Source organism: Muscardinus avellanarius, assembly GCF_963383645.1.
Source record: "Muscardinus avellanarius genome assembly, chromosome: 14".
Classification (NCBI taxonomy): Eukaryota; Metazoa; Chordata; class Mammalia; order Rodentia; family Gliridae; genus Muscardinus; species Muscardinus avellanarius.
The window spans coordinates 10,402,152-10,422,385 of NC_137800.1; the positions used below are offsets into that span (position 1 = coordinate 10,402,152).

The 20,234-nt window shown below is 45.5% G+C and overlaps 1 protein-coding gene across 1 annotated transcript in view; it reads left to right on the top strand.

Moving 5' to 3' along the window:
• The window catches only part of EBF2 (EBF transcription factor 2), a gene marked incomplete at both ends in the record, with an annotated part of 203,646 nt that overhangs the window by 157,389 nt on the left and 26,023 nt on the right, over positions 1-20,234 (top strand). The window contains 3 exons of the mRNA XM_080710564.1: positions 7,390-7,507; positions 9,011-9,141; positions 10,037-10,163. Coding sequence (XP_080566690.1) covers positions 7,390-7,507; positions 9,011-9,141; positions 10,037-10,163 — 376 coding nt within the window. The remainder of the gene's footprint in view (positions 1-7,389; positions 7,508-9,010; positions 9,142-10,036; positions 10,164-20,234) is intronic.

The window sequence follows — 20,234 nt, forward strand, 5'->3', positions numbered from 1 at the left end:
AATTGAATGTTTTAATCTCAGGGAAGAATTGCTGTGGGTTCCTTCAAGCTTTTTTTTCTGACAGTATAATAGCCCTCTGCTTCTCTGTTATTGACTTGACTTTTGGTGTCTTGAATGGGGACAGGAATCAGGCTGGTGCAAATTATGACCAACTCGCAGAGGAAATCTGTTTTGAGTTATTTGTGGGAAAAAGAGAAAAGAGCTGAACACATATAGTTATTTGCATAAATAACTCTAAGGAAAAGATATGTTGAACTTCAGTCAGGTAAAGATAAGTCTAAGACCTCTTTTAGGGGACTCAAAATTGGGCACTGAAACCTACCTGTGAACCTGTTCCAGCCCAGTCAGTTGCAGAACTTCCTGAAAAGCAGAGCTTTCTTAGTTCTGCAGCAAGAGTGGATGGATTCCTCAGTTGCTTAAGGGGGCTGTGAGCTTCTGATTTTTGATGGATGACAGGTGATTCACAGGTTTCTTGGGAAAAGATCTTGGTGGAAGAGAAGGGTGGAGCCGAACAAGAACTGCATCAAATGTGTTCTATGGCTCCCCTGTGGCTTCCGAAAGTCTTGCTAGTAAAATACTACCCTTGACTATAACATCCCTCTTGGCTTACATTTCAAATAGGCAGAGCTCTGGGTCTCCTGGAAGAAAGGGAGGTAGGGTAGAAGTGGCAGGTGCCTCTGGCCTTTGAGGTGAGAGGAGATTCAGAATTGTGAAGCAGATAAATGACCTGTAGGTACTTCAGTGACATGAAAAGCTGGCTAAAAAAAGTAAAAAATTAAAAAATTATCACTTTTATTCTGTACATAGTCTGCTCTGTTTTTAAAAGGAAGCTATCAAAGGTGTTTGCCTTAATGATAAATTTGCTGAAAGATGCTAGCTAAAAGCCCTTGGGCATACGATTCCACTTACATTGGTTGGAATTTCCCTTAAAAAATTCACAATAATCATCTTGGTCACCTCAAGTCGTATCACTCAATTTTTAAGTTGTATCACTCAATTTTTAAAAAATTCTTCAAGGCCTGTCTTCACTCTTACTCTCCTGATGAAACTGTCTATTCCTGCTTTCAGTTCAAGTTGATTCTTTTTACCTTTGGGCCCCTAGAATATTTAACGGCCACGTGGTTTAGTCCTCAGTAATCTATTACTGTAAGGTATTGTTTTCTGATTATGCCTAGTGTTTGTTCTGCTTCATCAATTGGATGGTAAACTGCTCGAGGCAGTATGTTTCCACTGCATCTAGTTCAGTGCCTGGGAGGCTCTATATAAACACCGGAGGTCTGACTGAAACAGCTCTGTCTGGTTACTTTCTCAGTTGTATCACAGGTGCCTCAGTCCTCCTGCTTTGGTGCAAACACTCTCAGAATCCCCCCTCATCTATCTCTATAGGAATTAAGTCCTGTTTGGAACTTGATATTATATGAACAGAAAATTTAGCTGTAGAGAATATGAAACAACAGCTAAGAATCCTGGGAATTTCTTTTTTTTTTTTAAAAAAAGACCAAATCCATGCTGGTGGGGTAGGTGTGTAAAGGTAATTTTGTACACTCTGGAGTTGAGTAACAGAGAAGAATCTGAGCTCTAAATATGGTCTGAAAATAGAATGTGTGCCAAGGATAAACCGGTAAGAAGAAACAAATCACAGTAGCCAATTCATTTGTTGTTAGCCTGGGTTGAGTTAATGAGGGCTTAGACAAAATTGTTTCATTAGATTCTCTTTGTCAATTATGAGATTAGCCTGTGTATAAAAACGCCAGCATGTATTTCTCCTCATGGTGCAGACTCTGAGCTAGGTTACCCACCATAGTCAGAAGTCTGTCTTGATTTTCTCTGTCACTTTAATGGCCTCTATGTCTCTTTCCTCCTTCCACAGGTGGAAAATAAAATCCCACATAACAGTTATGCCTTGGGAAAGCTGAAATAACATATATAGCAACTGAACAGTTATAAGGGAAAAGCACATCATGAATTTAATTCCATTTCCAGATGTAAAATGTCATAAAGAATTTTTCCCTACTTGGCAATATAACAGGAATTTTTGAGACCATTTTATTTAGCTGGGTGTATGCATGTTCATAAGTATGGTATCAGAGAGTCCTCGACATCAAGTGTATTATAAATGCTACGTGTTATAGCTTTTCTGAGGCCCCACATTGAGCGAGGAGGTGTATACCCCACTGAAATGACAGGAACCCGTGGCTGACTAATGGTAGAATTTAGTATGATTTCAGAGCAAGAACTCTGGGCCATATGGGGTTGGTTTCTAACCAATATAATTGTTCTCTACTGACTACAAATAATGGAATGTCATCTGTTCCAAAGGGCAAATCATTTAGTCCTTGCGCACATTTCTCATCCTGACTTCTTTTTGTCTCTTTGTGTGAGACTTAGGGTCTTTGTAGGAATACTTGGGTATAACCTGAGAAAGTCTTGCTGGGAGTAGGGCCCAAGCTGGCCATTCCCCAGACTGTGTAACTCAACGAAATCCAACAGTTAGAACTTTGAGAAGGATAAATAAAACCATCCACTTAAATGTGGTATTCCCAAGAAGCCAAAGGCATCTCAGAGAGAGACATACAAATAACACAAGGGTTGGAAAAGTCAGTGTAGTAAAAACCCCCATGCTACTTGCTATCATTCTGATCCCAAAGAAGCCCCTCTATTGGAAAATTAGCTGGACAGGCAAATTAACAGATGTGTCCACCTAAGGGTTACTCCCACAGTGGCCTTTTATGGGCAGGAAAGAGCTCTTTACAACTCAGCCACCTTTTATTTTTGTATAAATTATTAAAGCGAGAGACATGGGAGAGCATTTGGGTAATGAAAAATAGAAGTCAAGAAAGCCCATCTGTGTTCAGGAGTACTTTTAGCAGACTGCAAACATACATGTAGCGTCTCTTCTTAAAATGGTCTTGTGCCTTTCAAGGGAAAATGCAAATGTTTTGCTTGTGTATCTCTTTCTGCTAACACTGCCTTGTGGTTAGGTGACTTGAAAGGAGACCTACCACTGTCACTCTCCACTTGGTCTGTATTTACTGAGCTGGTCTCACCAAAATTTGGAGGCTACAGTCAAAACAAATAACAGCAAACAGCAAAGCTCTCGCCTTTACTTAAAAAGACGCAAGCAATTTCATCGGTCCCAACTTCTCTTTCTCGGAAGGTTGGCTTGGAGGCACCCCGCTATGAGTGAATTGCATGTTGCTTTGGGGTTGAATTGCAATGTTCCCGTTGAGGAGAGCTATCATATACAAGGACTCGGTATTCAGATCTACAGGCTTTGCTATCCGAGCTTTGAGCTGCAATACAGATATGTCAACTATGGGGAATAAATGAAAGTTGTCACTAGTGTCAGCAGCAAAAACCAGGGTCCATCCCTCACAAATTATGGACATCTGTATTCCTAATTGGCACTCTTTAGGGCTGTGCCAAGCCAAGTGGCTGTGCCAGGAGAGCCTGACAGCCCTCGAGAAGGCGAGGTATCAGGTTGAGGTGACAGGAGACATCGAGGAGGCGAAGTAGTCTTTCGAATGTAATACTCCCCACATGTTGGTTACAGCGCTGGCGATTTTTAGTCTCGGGGACCTTCGAAGGGCACCTTCTCTCTATACCAAACTTGGTACTTTAAAAGCAGATCAATTTATGATCTCAGAAGAACAAGTGGTATTGATGGTTACATGACCAGAAGGTGGCTGGTAAAGATGCATACAAATAGTTAACAAGGTAATGGTAAGAAATGTTGACCTTGATTTGTTTAGCTAAGATGTAAAGATTTTTGAAGGTCAAAGGTGTCCTTGTGTAGTGTTTTGGAGTCTAACTGTGCCTGACCCTCTAACATTAAGCTGCTGTGGCCTGCAGTTTTGGAGAGTGAAGCAAACCGGGGGAACGCGCAAAGGGGGAGAGAACAGGAAATGGAGTGAGGTGTTTCAGGAAGTTGTCAGGGGTTGACTGATTGATTCCAGATGGAAAGGGTCAGCCTTCGTGACCCAGGAAATACTCACTAGGGGAAAGAAGTTGGCTTGTGGACGGGGAAGGCCTGGGAGTGAGATGATGTTGGAATGCACATTCCACCTCCTTGCGCCTTGAAACATTCAGAAATGTTAACTTCTCCAAATAGAAGAGTATCGGTGTTGTCATCATTCATCAGCAAACAGTGACGGAAGTTAAATCCGAAGCTCTGAACCAAATGCATCTTCACCTCCATAACGTGGCTCATTATTCTAGAAGTAGAGGGGATGGATGTAAAAGGCAGTGTCTAAGGAGTGTGTCTCCGGGACTGGAGCAGGAGCCCAGCACATCTGATTCCATGTTAGGGGGTTTGTGCGTTAAACTGGTCACGTTTTGCAAACTCAGTTGAGTTGGCAGGGTTTGCTCACAGCCTAAGATATTTGAAATATGAAAAACTGAAACTTTCCCCTTTCTCTCTCTCTCCCTCTCTCTCTCATATATATACGTGTGTGTGTGTGTGTGTGTGTGTGTGTGTGTGTGTATACACACACATGCACATACATTTGGACGTAATTTAAAATCTTGTAATAAATTTTGCAGACACTGAAATAATTCAGGTTAATTCCCTTGCTGTCATGAGAGGCCAGGGCTAGGCAGCAAGAGATTAAAATTTATTTCCATTGTTAATAGAAAATAATGAAGTGCATCTGAACCACCAGGGTATGTCATTCGGGAAATGTTCACTTTGGAACTGAGTCTCACTCCACCCAAGTGGACAGTGATGAAATCTGCTGGCTCGTGAAAGCTCCATATTTTGTGGCAAGAATGCATGACGAGCATTAATGGACAGGGCGACAAGACGCTTGTGGAGTGAATTAAAGCAGTCTCTGAGCGAGCGCCCCTTCCATCACATAATCCTCAGGCAGGGACGGGGTTCTCCCCAGTGTGCCCAGGATGGCTGCTTGATATTAAAGCCTTAAGTGCCCTCTCCTTGTTCTTTGGAGATTTCTGGTTTATTTTTCGGCCACAACATGCTATTGAAAATCCACGCACGCACACGGTTTTGTGTAAGAGTGGTCCAATTCCTTTTATCCCTATCTGCCCTGTTGCTTTTCGGGGTTAGCGTGCACACAGGTGATGTCTTCTAACCTCCGCGATCACCCTGACCCTGTGCTGTGAGGTCCAGACTCTCCCCTGGACTGTGATGTGCTCTTGTATTGTTCCATAATCCCCCCGAAAGGAACTTGGGCCTGAGCACGCTTGCCAAGAGTGATGGATGTCTCCGTTTTATGGTTGCCGTCGCATGATAGGAACTATCTAGAAGGACTTTTCTCAGACGCTCACATGTTAACACAAACAAAATTGAAAACAGACCCAGAGCTAGACAGGCTACATCCCTGAATTGTGAGCAATTATATGGGTGATAATTTTCTGAATGACAACTGAGGTTCCCTTGAATTTATTTTTTGAATCTCCAGGGCCTGTCATAAGACCTGACATGTAGTAGGAGCCCGGTAACTCTCCGTTGGGTGGAATGATTGAAACCCACTTAGGTCCACGTGAAAGTTCACGTGTGCTCCATCACACCCATGAGCTATGGGAAGGGGGATTTGTACACTCATGGGTCTTAGGGATTCTTTCCAGCCCATTACATTATAAATAATATAAAAATGTTAAAAGAGGCCATAGAAAACTCTCCTTAGTGCCCCCCCCCCAAAAAAAATCCTCCAAAGCAGAAAAACATGGCTTTGGGTTGGCTGGGAAGAGGCATAGATGACTTTCTGGAGGAATGAAATATTCCTTAGCATAAGAGTGACGTGAACTGTGTAGCTAAGTTACGTGCATTGCCATGCATGTAAATTTTACCTACAGACGCCCTCGAATCTGTGATCATTATCATCTTCATAGAATCAAGGATGAGGAGTGGACGGTGGTACAGATGAAATGAGAACAACAATACTCTGAAGACACTTGAGGCTGGATGACGGGTACTAGGGATTCATTATGCTAGTTTGTTTTGTTTGCATGATAGGAAAAAGTATATAATTAAATAATTACGAAATAATTAAAATTATTCTTAATGAAAAAATTTTAAAAGAGCCGTGCAGTTCTTTTGTGTTATGAGGGAAAGCAGGGTCAAGTCTCTCCCTGATCTTTCCTCATCTACTAAGGAAGGAAGGAAGGAAGGAAGGGCAGAACAATTATAAGTAGAATATCAACAAATCTCATTTGGGGTCTGGGCAGGAAGGGTCATTTTAAGACAGGGCTCCTCATTATGTACCTATGTTCTTCCTCAAAAAGTTTATATATGTGCATGAATATCTACATAATGACTTACTTTCTTTAAAAAAATCGCCACGCATTACGTAGAGTGGCCATCAGCCGGCTCTCCTCTGCCTCACTGCTGGTCTTGCCTCTCTGGACTTCTCCCGCCCCCTGATCTGAGCATAGAGGGCACAGCTCAGCTCAGGGCCACTCTGTGTGCTTGTTTCTTGGATTGGCTTCCACCAGCCTGGATACAGTTCTCGGAGGGTAGGAGTCGTGCCTTACAGCTGCTGGCCCGTTGTCCCTCTTTCTTGAACCTTCCTCAGAGCTCAGACCATGGGAACTTCTCACTGGCTAGTGTCATCTGTCTCAATGACTGGCCAAACAAGGCAGGGAGAAGCAGAAAGAACACGAACCCTCCTGATTTGGCGTGTACCGAGCACTGTGCTGAGTGTCTTGTGTTATCTTGGAGATAGGCAGCATTATTTATGTTTCAGAGATAAAAACTGCGAATCAAAAAAGCTCAGTAACTTATCCATGGTTCCATGTGAGGGAGTAAGCAGCCCGGGGTTTGGCTTCAGTTTTGACTCCAAATCCTTCCTCATTCAGCATGCCACACCCTCCTCTCTCTTCCCTCCCAGTAAATACTAAATGTTCTATGTTTCCAACACTGAAATCCAGGAACCTTATCTTCTCACCAACTGTCCGAGCATCTTTGCCACTGTTCCCCGGTGGGTATACACCACAGACAACTGATGAACCAGCATCCCCACGCCCCGTTTGAAATAGACACTCATTCCCGAGCTTGGAGAGGTGGCCTTCCAGGGGCGTTTCACATCCAGTCAGCACCTCAGGGGGACCAGGGCTGAAGGCCTCACTCGGAAGGATGTCCCAGTCCTTTGATAAAGCATGAGGTTCCTGGGACCAGCTTCTCCATTTCCTGCCATGGGCAGAACTTAAATAGAAACGCATGGCCCGGGCCAACATCTACCTCTTTTCCCCCATAATATTCTTCTGTAATTTCAGCAGGAGGAAGACCTGTTGTAGAGCTGTTAAGATCATGACCCATTCCCACGTCTTGTCCCATCTCTCATTCGTCATGGAAGTGTGGCAAAACAGAACTCCGGTGGAGTGTTTTATTTGATACCAATCTTCTCTCCCCCCTTCACTTTAAATATTCAGGTTGTGTTATCGACGACAGTGAATGTGGACGGACATGTGCTGGCGGTTTCTGACAACATGTTTGTTCATAACAACTCTAAGCACGGCCGGAGAGCAAGAAGGCTTGATCCGTCAGAAGGTAGGGCTGTCTGGGCCAGCCATGATAGACGAATGAAGTTTTCCACAAATTTCCTTGTTTGAATTTCAAACTTATGTCTTGGAGTCAAAGTGGTGAAAGCACACAGACCATGTGGGGTTTTAAGTGAAGCTGTAAACACTGGCTGTAGCCTGCTGTATCGTAAGCCCCACTGAGCTCCTGGCCGAGGCTGCGTGGCTCCCCGTCTCCCGCTCACCTCCATTCTGCTCTGTTTTTCTTTGTACTAGACGGGCATTTCAGGTAAATGTAGGCCTATGACATCTTAGTTAAACAGGAACGTTACTGTGCCAGACATGTATGAATAAGTGTCAGATGTGCCCTTAAACAGATTGTGGGCGAAACAAAACAATGTGCAGAATGAAATTGACACTAATTGATTTTTGTTTGCTTGGACAAGAAGAAATCGTGGGCTGCTCTGGGTAGTTTTCCAAGTGCATTCAAGTAATTAGAAATACTGGTCACTGTTAAACTTCAAGTTGTCCAAAAAATTAAAGTATATCGATGAACATAACTGACAAATCTAAGTAAATTCCATCTCATTTGTTCCTCACTCCTGGCTCACCAGTATGGGAAGACCTTATGAGATTGAGTAGCCAAGTTAAGCTGCTATTTTAGTGTGGTGTTTTGTGATACATTGCCCACCAGCCCCTACCCCCAGCTCGGCCCTTAAAATGTATCTTGTATCATTTTAAATAGGAATTAATGAACTGAAAGAAAATGATTGAATCAGTAAAGAATTTGGAGTGGTGTTAATTCTCCCACAGTGGGCACTGAAAGGGGAGAAGAAAATCCCAGAGTTCAGAGCTGGGGGCCCCTCGAGTTTCTTTTGACTGATTGGATGTGATTGACTGGCTGTTCAAAGGGGGCTCATGTTTTTGGAGTCCTGCCAAAGTTCTCCTCCACCTTTGACCCTGTCAACTTTGGAAATGGAGTGATGGATTGACTTCAGTTATGGCCTGAAAACCATATTGGGTTCCTGTTGGGATGTAAAGTCCAAAGGCCTCGAACATATGGACAAAGGGGGGAAAGTCCTTCTACAAAGTGAGGGGAGTGATTAGAAATTGTCTCTTGATAGAACAGAAAAAAACTTGAGCTATCATAGATTCTGCCTTCCCCTCCTCTCCCTTGCACTTAACAGGACTTGTAAATCTTAATATCTTTGGGCAGAGGAGGTGGGGAGAGAAAAGGGATTTACACTTTTCTAGTGTGATCAACTTATAAAAATATGGGCAAAAACAACAGAGTTTTAAAAACACCCTTTGCACAATCAGCTAAGTGTTTTACTTTTTCGTAGGTAATGGTCAACTCATTAGGCTTTAATGACCTGGTGCAAACCAACAACCAATTAGGGAAAGATGGCAAGTCTATAAAGCTCAACTGGAACTCCTCTGAATGGCCAGCAGCTTTCAAGGACAGGCCATTCCCACAACGCCAGACTTCTTGCTCCGAAGGACAGAGCTGACTTTTTCTTTCCTATCTTCTCAGCTACCCCATGCATCAAAGCCATTAGCCCCAGTGAAGGCTGGACCACAGGAGGAGCCATGGTCATCATCATTGGCGACAACTTCTTTGATGGCCTCCAAGTGGTCTTTGGCACCATGCTCGTGTGGAGTGAGGTAGGCCACGGCAGCTAGTCCCCGATCTGCTTTGCTTCAAAGGTTGTTTCTACCCAGGAACCTAGTAATTCCCCGAGCTCCAGCTGCATGAATACACAGTACTGAAAGAAGGCACCAAGCATGAGAAGATCTAGATGTCATGGTCTTTTTAGGGACAGGCTCTTTAATAAGACAGATATTCACAGCCGGGCGTGGTGGCGCATGCTTGTAAACCCAGCACTTGGGAGGCTGAGACAGGAGGATTGCAGGTTCATGGCCAGCCTCAGCTACTTAGTGAGGCTCTCAGCAACTTAGTGAGACCCTGTTTCCAAATAAAGTGTATAAAAAAAATAGGTCTGGAAGTGTAGGCCGGAGGTAGAAAAGCCCCTGGGTTCTACCCCCAGTACCACAAAAAAAGACAGATATTCACTGCAATATTATGTACAGTTATAAAAAATCAGATCTAGATATTGGATTATAGGAAGATGGTGAAAAGCGGTAGACTATCACTCCACCATTAGACATTATGTTTTGAAAAAATTCGGATGATAGAGAAGAGATATATTTATGCCATAATGCTAAATGGGGAAAAAGAAACTCAGAACAGCAGTATCTATACACAGGCATCATCTATTTGTATGACACATATCTATAGAAATGTACTAGAAAAACATCATATATCCACATTGGTTATGTAGAGGTAGTCATTGTTACTTGTCTTTACATATTTCTGTAGTTTCTTCATTTTCTATGTTGGACAAAGTCTATTCTTACAATCAGAAAAGCAACAAAATGCATTATAAAAAGATGCATAATGGTGTAGACATTGCCAAACCAATGTTTGAGGCCACCAGCAGTGTCCCTGGTGATAGCTGACCTAATAGGTATTCCGTGTCTCTGCCTGCTTCCTCTTCAGCTAATCACCCCTCACGCCATCAGAGTGCAGACTCCTCCGCGGCACATCCCTGGAGTCGTGGAAGTGACCTTATCTTACAAATCCAAGCAGTTCTGCAAAGGAGCCCCAGGAAGGTTCATTTACACAGGTGGGTGAGGAAATGGTCCAGCGGGGCCGGACCCTGGTTCCCACTGTCTCCGCTTTGTACTTATTTTAAATTTTCTGGGTCTTTCTGGTATCGTGGGAAGAGTAGACTGAGTGGTGGACACTGACCAGGGAACTGTAGACTCAATTCTAAATTTGGGTTTTGTTCCAGCAATGTTAGCAAGGTCCAGGAAATAGTTGTGGCCGCTCATTTCAGGAGCACACCCTTATAATTTATCTCTGTTGGGACCGTGCGAGAGCCGTCTTTTATCTAAGCAGTCAGATGAGAACAGTGTTATTAGCTGGAAGGAAATTTTCTTATAAAGAATCCATGAAAGTTGCCAGTTATGTGGCAGAGTGGTGCAAAGTATTTTAAAATTTTATGAAAGTAAAAGTCATCTTCAGTCCAATATTTATTGAGTGTCTGCTTGGAATCTACTGATTTCTCTAGATGGGAGGTGCAGATAACACACAGAACAAGGTCCTTTCCCAGTTTGGAAGGTTAAAAGCTTGGGGAGGAGGTGGTCCACTGCAGAGGACGAGAGTTCATTTAAAAACATATGCATGGCGTTGCCAATCATGGGCTATGAGTCTCAGGAAGAAAGAGGAGAGTAGTGGGATGGGGTGTCAAGGAGATGGGAACTGAACACTATTTAAGACTTGGGATGGTTCAGATGGGCAAAGAAAAGAAAGAGGCAGCTTCCGTGAGAGCCCCCTGCGCGCAGACAATGGAGTGGGGTGAGCGGCGGGCTCACAGCTGGGCGAAACACCTGGCAGTTTAGAGGGGATGGCAACGCAGGCCACGCAGGCCACGGAGGAGGAGACCATGCGGCAGCTTACAAGCCGAGGGGAGCCAGTCACGACTCCTGACTCCGCGTAGGTGACTATGGGACCCGGCTGACTCAGATTCATGCAGAGAGTTGAGTGGTGGTAGGGAGGGCTGGGTAGCTGCTGTGTAAGGGATACAGAGATAAAAGCATCCTGGAGATTGGCTGCTGCACAACAGTGTGAATACACTTGACACTACCACGCGGGATACTTAAGAGTTACAAGGATGGATTTAGGTTCCCTGTACCGTATCCCAGATATTTAATGAAGAAAAGACAGCCTTGTAAGGACAGCTAGACTTCATTCGGCAAGAAATAAGGGAGCCATCAAGGGTTCCTGTACAAGAAGAGCGTTATCCTGGGGAAAACAAGTGCTCTTGACGGAAGGGGTTGGCCAAACAGCTGAGGCTGGAGAGGACTAGGGGGATTTTACTTTGTAGGAGGGAACAAGGGACATAAAGAAGTGGGCAAACCAAGAAAGTGTAGACAGCGTGTTACAAATTTTAGCAATAATAATTTGATTTTATTATCATTCTTCTCTCATTTGGTGCCGGCCCCTTTCTGTTGCTAAAGTGTCCACATCTGATGAGATAATTAGGAGTAGATGAAAAGGGTAATTTTTAGGAGTATTTATTTAAAAATTGGCCTTCGAATTTCCTCTCCTGAGATAAACACGTTGGGTGTTATTTTGGGGGGATGGAAGGTTCTCTTGCCGTCACAACAAAAAGTCACCCTCCTAGCTCCTGAGGGGAGGCCATTTGCTCCCGCCCTCACCGTGCCTTCCCAGCGTGGCTCTGGCCTCTGGGACAGTGAGTGAAGTCAAGTCTCTCATGTAATAAAGCCCACGTCCTGGAGGGAGGAGAGACAGACAGATGGCAAAGAAAGCGACTGAGACCGTTTCCGGTGGTGAGAAATTAGGGAAGGAGAATGGGCGGTGTCCGGAGGCTCCTCTCAGGAGGGACACTGAGCAGAGAGCCCAATGCCGGGAAGGGGCGAGCGTGAGATTGGTCCCCTTCCCGCTCCTGCCCCCCCCCCGCCTCCTCGCATCCGGGGCTCCACAGCGCCATCCTCTCTTGTGTCCCTGAGGCTGTACAGTGGTCAGTGGGTATATGGGGAGGGGTCCCTGGCAGGGAGCATCGCAGACCAGAAGCGGGCACCCTGGGCATCAGGAAAAGCACAGCACCAGAGCCGAGGCCCGATCTCACACCCAGTGCAGCCAATCTCTGAATCCAAATAGCCATTGAACACACATGTGCTCTAAACTATGTTCGAGGCACAAGTAATAGCAGTCACCCTCTCGTAATAATAGCAGTATTCTCGTATCACCTTACAGTTCTAGAAGACGAGATGGCTACTTCTAGATGATCATAATTAGGCTAAGTGTCCTAAGAGGCCAAAAAGCAAAAGTTGGGATCCTGGGACTAACTTGGGGGAATCCAGGAAGGCTTCCTAGAGGAGGTAACAATGCAGTGACCTCTGGAAAGCAAAGTACGAACTCTCCAGATAGAATGGAGGAGGCCGAGGTCTATGGGTCTCGGGAATGCAGTGCCTAGCAGAAGAGGAGTGTGTGTCACCGTAAGCCCCCAGGAGTCGTATTCCAGGCCGAAGCGTTAATACCGGATGTGGGGCATGGTGTTGCGTGCGTGCGTGCGTGTTGCTGTTGGAGCTGAGACGCTGCTGACTGCTTCGTGAAGCAAGCGTGCACATTCTGCCGGGCACACCGGGACCCGTCACACCTGTAGGCACGTGCCTGCCAGCAGAAGGAGGGTTGAAAAGTGTTGCTTTGTGGCGTTTTCTGATTTCCATGGTGCAAGTTGCCCTGGCAGTTTCAAGCTCTTGTGTGACACTGGCCTGCTCACAAAGTTGTTGAAGATTTAATCACCCACTCTCACAAGCTGGTAGCCAGGTCTAGCCAGGTAGACATCTGTGCATGTAAAGCTCTCAGAATAGAAAGTGGGTAGAAAGTGAGTTGGACCTTATCATTCAGAGTGTTTATTATTAATATTACTTTTAATACACTCACTAATGTTATCATCATGGAGACTGACTTGGACAAGGAATCGCAAATGTGCTGAGTACTAGGAAGAAGTTGATCTGGGTGCTGAGAATATATGCTAGGGGAATCAAATCTTAAACCGAGGTGATGGGGGAGAACTGAGAACAGAGCAGTGGAAATAGCGCATGCAAAGGCCCTGGGGTGGGAGGGAGCTTGTGATATATTTGAAGGCTGCTATAAGCACAGCAGAAAAGAGGAACTCAAGAAAAGTTGGGTACAAGCTGGCAGGGGAGCAGGGGCAGGTACCACCTGGGCCTTTTATCAGCTCTTCTCTGGGTGTAGTGTGCAGCTGTGGAAGATGGCTGTGGTCAGATCTGCCTTTATAAAGGTGGCCTGGCTTTGGAGCCAGTGTGGATACAGAGTTCAGGGGGAGGCCAGTGTGGTGGTCCAGGGCAGAAAGTGATGGCAGCGTGGCCCAGAGTGCTGACGGTGGGGACAGGCAGAAGTGGATGGGATTTAGGAGGTAGCGTTGAAGGCCTCGATGATTGATTGGACGAGGTGAAGGTTGGGGAGGGAGGAAGGGGACAGTGCTCAGGTTTCAGGGTTGAAAAATTGGGTGGGGAGAGTTTAGAAAGTGATTTTTTAAAAAAGGTATAAAGTGCTAAGGGAGTTCAGAGGAAGGACAAAATACTTCCAGCTGGCGAAGAGGTGGAAAGATTTAATATCGTAAAGATGTCGATTAATGAATAAACTTAACACAATGCCAATCAAAACGCCAACAAACTGTTTGGGGAAACATTACAAAGTTCACCTGGGAAGGTGCGAAAATAGAACACTCGATTTTGAAAAATGAGAGAGCCTTGCTCTCTCAGACATTAAAACCTATTTTAAGTTTCAATAATTAAAAGAATATGAGGGTTTGGGAGAGACATATAACAGTGTCACGCAACAGAAAATTTAAAAAGAAATTGTTTTTGCACACCCTGCGTGTATAGATACTTAAATATCGACGAGGTGAGGAGCCACCTCACATCAGTGTGGAAGAGAGGAGACGATTAGCCAACGTGTCGGGCCAACTAGTTAAGCCGTACTTAGAAGAAAAAGTTGGATTTCTAGTTTCACAGCACAAACTGAACTATATCCAAATTAAATATTTCTAATCAAATGTGTAGCCATTTCAAAAGATGGTAGATATAAAAGTAGGCGTCACCTTGAGCTTTTTATGATGGTGCAGACAAAGAACATCATAAGACGTGGTAACACGGAGGGAGAGTCGCTTCCTGGCCAAGAACCAGGCATGAAGTCAGAAGGAAAGAGCAAACCGGGGCCGTTTTCATTTTTACTCTGGAAACAATTGGAGATACTGACTTCTGTTTAAGAAGACACAATTATTTGTTCAGCAAAAATTTATTTTATGTCTACCAGCATTAACTACTGTGTTGTGCATTGTGGATAAAGAGGTGAGCGTTAGATATCTTAAAAATTAAGGAGAAATAGGCAAATACCCAAATAGAAAGCTAGCAAGTCACCAGGAGTTAATTCTAGGAAGGAATGCAATTAAGCAAAAAAATTTCAATAAGCAAATAAATGCAGATCGCAAACATTTCAATAAACAAATACATGCCTTGCAAAAAGAGTACCATGAATTTTTCCTTGTCAAGTGGGCGAAGTTTTTCTTATGAAAACACTCAATTGGTACAATTAGAAGGAAGTAGAGACTTTCTAACACACCTCTGTAGGAAATTGTTAGAGTATCTTCATGGTACTAGCCTTAAAAATATGTGGGCCTTTTGACCCAGAAATTCTTTTTTCAGGAGTGGATACTCAGGGAGTAATTGAATTTGCCCAAGGCTGTTCATTGGAGCACTATTTATAGTAGTGAAAAATTAAAAACACCCTTAGTGTCCATTCAGGGAGTCATTAAAAAATAAAACATATTTACAGTTTCTAAATATTAAAAATGATTCTGTTGATGGATATTTACACAAGAGACACCGATGATTTTTTTAAAAAGCGTACATAGTATGATCCACATTTTATACGTATAAAAAACAAATAGTTCTGCAAAGATTACCAGTAAGGTTTGGAAGTCTGTGAGCCGTTGTGTTAAATAGTGGTTTCTGGGGGATTAGCTTTTTTGTGTGTGTTGCTTACCTGTGTGTATTGTTTTCTCATAAAGTGAAAATAATTTTAATTAATCTTTAAAAAATAAAATGTAATAAAATGTAAAAACTAGCATCACACATGTGTCTAAACCCAGAAAGAGCACACACGAGTAAGCCTGATCTTTCAGGTACAAAGGTCTGTCCAGCCAGGTGTTCAGGAAGCTTCCGGCCCCACGGGAGACGGGTCGGTGGCCCTGCCAGCCTGTGGAATGCCAGCACCGTGGAGGAAGCTGAGTTAGTCTCCACCTAATGGCTGGAGAGGCGGGCGCTTCCCAGGGGACTGGAGATGAGACGGCTCTACCCAGACCTGGGTCCTTACTCCAGTGCAGCCCGGGCCCTTTCCCCGTGGAGAGATGGGCAGAGGGCCTTGCGCTTCCAGCTGGCCTGGCCTCCCGAGGGCTGGGGACACTGAGCCACAGTGTCTGAGCACCTGGGAGTCAGCGCCCCAGCCCCACGGCAGTGCTTCACTGTGGGTGGCGCTCCGAGGCCCCGCAGGCCTAGACAGAGCACTCCACTCCATTAGTGGGGTACAGAGGTCATCCTGATGTGTGGGGGGCTAGAAACCGACAAAGCTTTGGTGTGATGGCGTGAGCTCTCCAGGCAGGAGGGATTTAAGAGGACAGCCCAGCGCAGCCAGAGGGCTGATTCTGGGCCCTGAGGGTCCCCATGGCCCTGACCTTTTGCCCAGTCACCTGGCCTCTCTGAGTCTTGGCTTCCTCACCTGTATCGCTCAGGTGCCTTCACCAGTTCACCTGGTTGGGCTGATCCTGAGAATCATGCGTGGCACCTCTCATTTGGCAGCCATACCAAATCCTGCCCTCTGGGAGGGTCTGAGAATCTGTGTTTTCCAGAAATGAACTGGGAGACGTGAGTTCTGCTCACGAATCAGCTGCCGAGCCCTGGACCTGCAGAGAATCCACACATGGGCTTGGCCCTAGGAGACCGGCCATTTCCACATGAGCGCAGTAGGACCATCTACTTTTAGGTGGAACTTTCTAGAAGAAGACTCACGAGACAGGAGCAGGAAGAGAGGCTCCTCCTTCAGCCCCCCACCCCACACATGCACCCCAAGGTCCACAGTCCCTGGGTTGATGATCCCTGTATTCAAGGATATGCCATTATCCTGGACCCAAGCCCGTTAAATGTTCCCAGTAGAATTAGCCAAAAGGCAATAGTCAGCGCCCGGTGCTTGCTGCTGCCACGTGCAGCACAAACAGCAGCAGCACGTTCTCTTCACATGTGTGATTTGCAGGTCTCCTTTCCTTCAGCCATGGCTTTCTTTTTGCTGTTTCTTTTTTTTTCCTTTTGGTGCATTGTAGTCATGCGTCTTAGCGGGGCACAAGATGGCGGAGGCGTACACGCACACGCCACTCATTCAGCCCTTCCGCAGTCCCCACTCCACTCGTTCCTGCCCCTCGGGTTTGGCTCGCTGACTGATATGTTTGTAAATGTGTATCATGTACATTAGGCAATTTCCCTCTTCCCTCATCCAGCCCCCTCAGTTAGGTCGCCTTATTTACTCATCTCTGGTTTCTCTTTCTTTGTCTAGAGTTCCTTCTATGACCCATTTTCTCCCTAGCGTCTGCGTATTAGAAAGAGCATCCAGTTTTTTACTTTTGTGACTGACTAATCTCACTTAGCATAATGTTCTCCAGGTCCATCCATTTTCCTGCAAATCACATAATGTTGCTCTTCTTTCCGGCTGAGTAAAATTTCACCGTGTACCTATCCCATGGATCTGTAATCCATTCATCTGTTGATGGACATCTTGGCTGCTTCCGAAGTTTGGCAATTGAATTGTGCACTCTGAACATAGATACGCATGCATTCGTTTGGTAGTTGGGTTTTCATTCTTTTGGGTAGATACCCAGAAGTGGTATTGCTGGATCATATGGTAGCTTCGTTCCCATTCTTCTGAGGATTCTCCACACTGTTTTCCAAAGTGCTTGCAGTAATTTGCAGCGCCACCAACAATGTACTAGAGTTCCCACTTCTGCATGGTTTTCTAACATGCAGCTTGGTGCTGTGGAATTGAGAGAGCCGCGTGAGACCACAGCTCATCGGGAAGAGTCCAACCGTCTCTATGTGATCGGAGGCCCAGAGGCGGTGTGCTGTGCCAGCCAAGGCCCAGCGGGGAGAGGGCCCTCCCCTGCGCCCTGTGGACTCCTCTACAGAGCTGGCAACAAAGAAAAGTAATCCCGGGACTAGAGCAGGTAGTTCCTGACTGTTTTGACTTTTGGGGGCTGCCAGTCCACATGGAAACCGTGTCAGGAATATGGAATTTGGGGGTGGAAATGCTGTTGTTTATAATTGTAAGCTCAGAACCAGTATGGAAAAACATGGTGATGGGAACTCAGTGAAGACACCTGTCACCTGCCCGGCACACGGCCTGGCTCGTCCTCTGGGCTCCAATCATCACCTTTCCCCAGGATGACAGTTTTATTAGGATCTCTGCCTCATAGGTGAGAATCCTTTCGCAAGGCAAATTAAGTCACCTGCTCTGGTCACCAAGCCAGACTCGTCCCAAGCTGTTGTTTTCCAAAGTTCTGCTCTTAAGCACGAATCTGCACTATTTCCCAAAACTGTACAGCTGATCAGGAGAAACGACACCAAGGCCATCTGTTTGGTCTCATCTGGTAGTTTTACTCGGCAGATGCCAATGGCCTCCCCTCTCTGGCTCTACCTCTGAAGAAGTGCACAGGATATAGACGACAGCAGTGAGCATGGAGAGGGCTCAGAGAGCGCCTGCCCTGTGCCCAGGCTTTCTGGATGGCAACACGGGGCACTTCTCACTGCCTCAGTGTGACCTGTTAGGCTCAGTGCCTGCAAAGTGCTTTAAGAGCCTTAGAATAGGTAGAAATTCTCCCACCCACAAATAAATGAATTTGCAGAAGGCAAAAGCATAGAAGCCCTGCATTGTTATTAAACTTGAGAGAACTTGGTGCTGCGGGAGAATTCTGGCAGCCCCCGGGTTGCTCTGGGGTAGCAGAGAGGCAGTGAGAGTTAAGGGGCTGAGAGTTTCACCTCAACTTTTTAAAAAGCCATGTACTATTCTTTGCACCAGTTTTCTATCCACCCCCCCTACCCCCCGACCCTCACCAATGGAAATATACTTATGGTACTGGGGAAATGAAGATCTATGCATAGTCAAAGGTCATTAGGTCTGTAGATACAGAAAGCTCAGCAGAATTCCCTCTGGTAAGCATGTAGGAGCACGCACAGTAGCTGAGATGTATCGAGGTTCATTCCTCTCTCATTGCTGTTTGGAGGCTTTTTCAATTGTCGGTGTTTATTTTTCCTTTATTATACTTGGTGCACTGTAATTACACATTGCAGTGCTACAAACATACGTGCACACGTCACTTGGTGTACTCACTTCTGCCTCAGCATCTTTCCCAAAGAACGAAAGTCAGAATACGATAGCGAGATGTGCTCAAGGATGCTTTAAGCAGTACAGTTCACAAGAGCCGCATCGCAGAACCAGCCTGGGTGTCTGTCCACAGGTGAATGGCCAAAGAAAATGTGGTCTATACACACTAGAGCTCCACGCAGCCAGAGAGCGGAGCAAAATGAGGTCACTTGGTCACCCTCTTGTGTGTCTTCTCTTCCTCAAAACGGGAATTCTTAAAAGACCTGTCACATCCTGCCCTTAATGTCTCGATCTAGGTTAGAAATCAGAGTTTTGCAGGAGATGGAGAAGGCTGAGGCAGCCTGGAACATAGACCTTTTAGGTGGGGGCAGAAGGGGACAAGAAGAACAGACGAGCTTGAGGGGCCCCGGCGGGCTCACACCACAGAGATGCTTCACACAGTGCGCAGTTGAACTTAGAAGTCGACTGAGGCCGCACAGCCAATCGAGACATGTTGGGTGAACAACTAATCTCCTCCTCCCTTATCTTTTATGCTAGCAAAACACGAATGTGTTTATTAAATACCCCTGGTTGTTATTTGGGAGAATGTGTTCTTCAACTGGAAGAGGCTGCGGTTGGGAGGAGGAACAGGAGGCCTGGATTTTGCCACAAACTCCCAGACCATACCCAAGGCCCCCAGCCGCCTCCCTCCATAAAGCCACGCTGCACAGATGTGCCAGCTGGATTGCAAATGTTAACAGCCCATCCACGTGGCATTTCTTTCTTGTTTGCTTTTTCCATAGCATTATCCTGAAAGAATCCCATTGAAGAAATGAATCTGATTTTTAGTTCAACATACCCAAATTAGACATCAAAAACCAGCCCTAGTATAACTGTTCCCTGTTCACACTGGAAGCAGGTCCACGGCACACTTGGTACCCTGTGCTTTTGCAAGGTTGCCAGCGTGCCCACCTCTGGTGAAACTCACATCCATCCATCAGCTGAGCCTGAGAAGTGATGTCTCCGCTGTCAGCCCAGAGTAGGGAGTGTTGCTTCACTAGAGACACCGCAGCCCCTTCCTGGACCCGTGCTCCTGGCCATAATATTCCAGTGCACGTTGCAGAGAGCCGGCGTGCAGTTCATAACTGCTCCGCTGTGGCATTTAGATTTACCCTTGGAATTTATCTTTAATTTTTACAGTTGTCTCCTTAACCATGTATATTACTCCCTTCTTCAAACAATCTGTCTTGCAGCTGCAGTTTTGCTGGAAACCAAAGCGTAATTAAATATTAAATTAATATTTCATTTAGAATTAAACATCGAAGGCTTCTAATCTTTTGCTGTGCCCTGCTCGTTCTCCCCTCGTGTCCTTGTTCTTGTGTCCACAAAGGCAGGTGCCACCTCTGAATAATGTGTCCCGCATTATCTTTATTCCTCTGGTTTTTGTTAATTGGCTAGACCAGACTTGGGCTACATCGAAACAAATGGACACAGGACGGATTTCAATGTCACTGTGAATAAAGGCAACTTAATTTGACAGCCGGTGACTTCAGCCCCACCCACCTGTTTCTCAGAAAAGAGCGCCGCTGCCTAAGCAAAAAGTAGCCTTCGAATCATAAATGCAAGAGCCTGGGAGGGGCCTTTGAGGTACTTTAGTCCAACCATTTGCCTTTGTAGAGAAATCAGCCCACCCACCTGGCCAAGCAAAGGGGCAAAGAGAGAATCAGTGCCAGGGTCG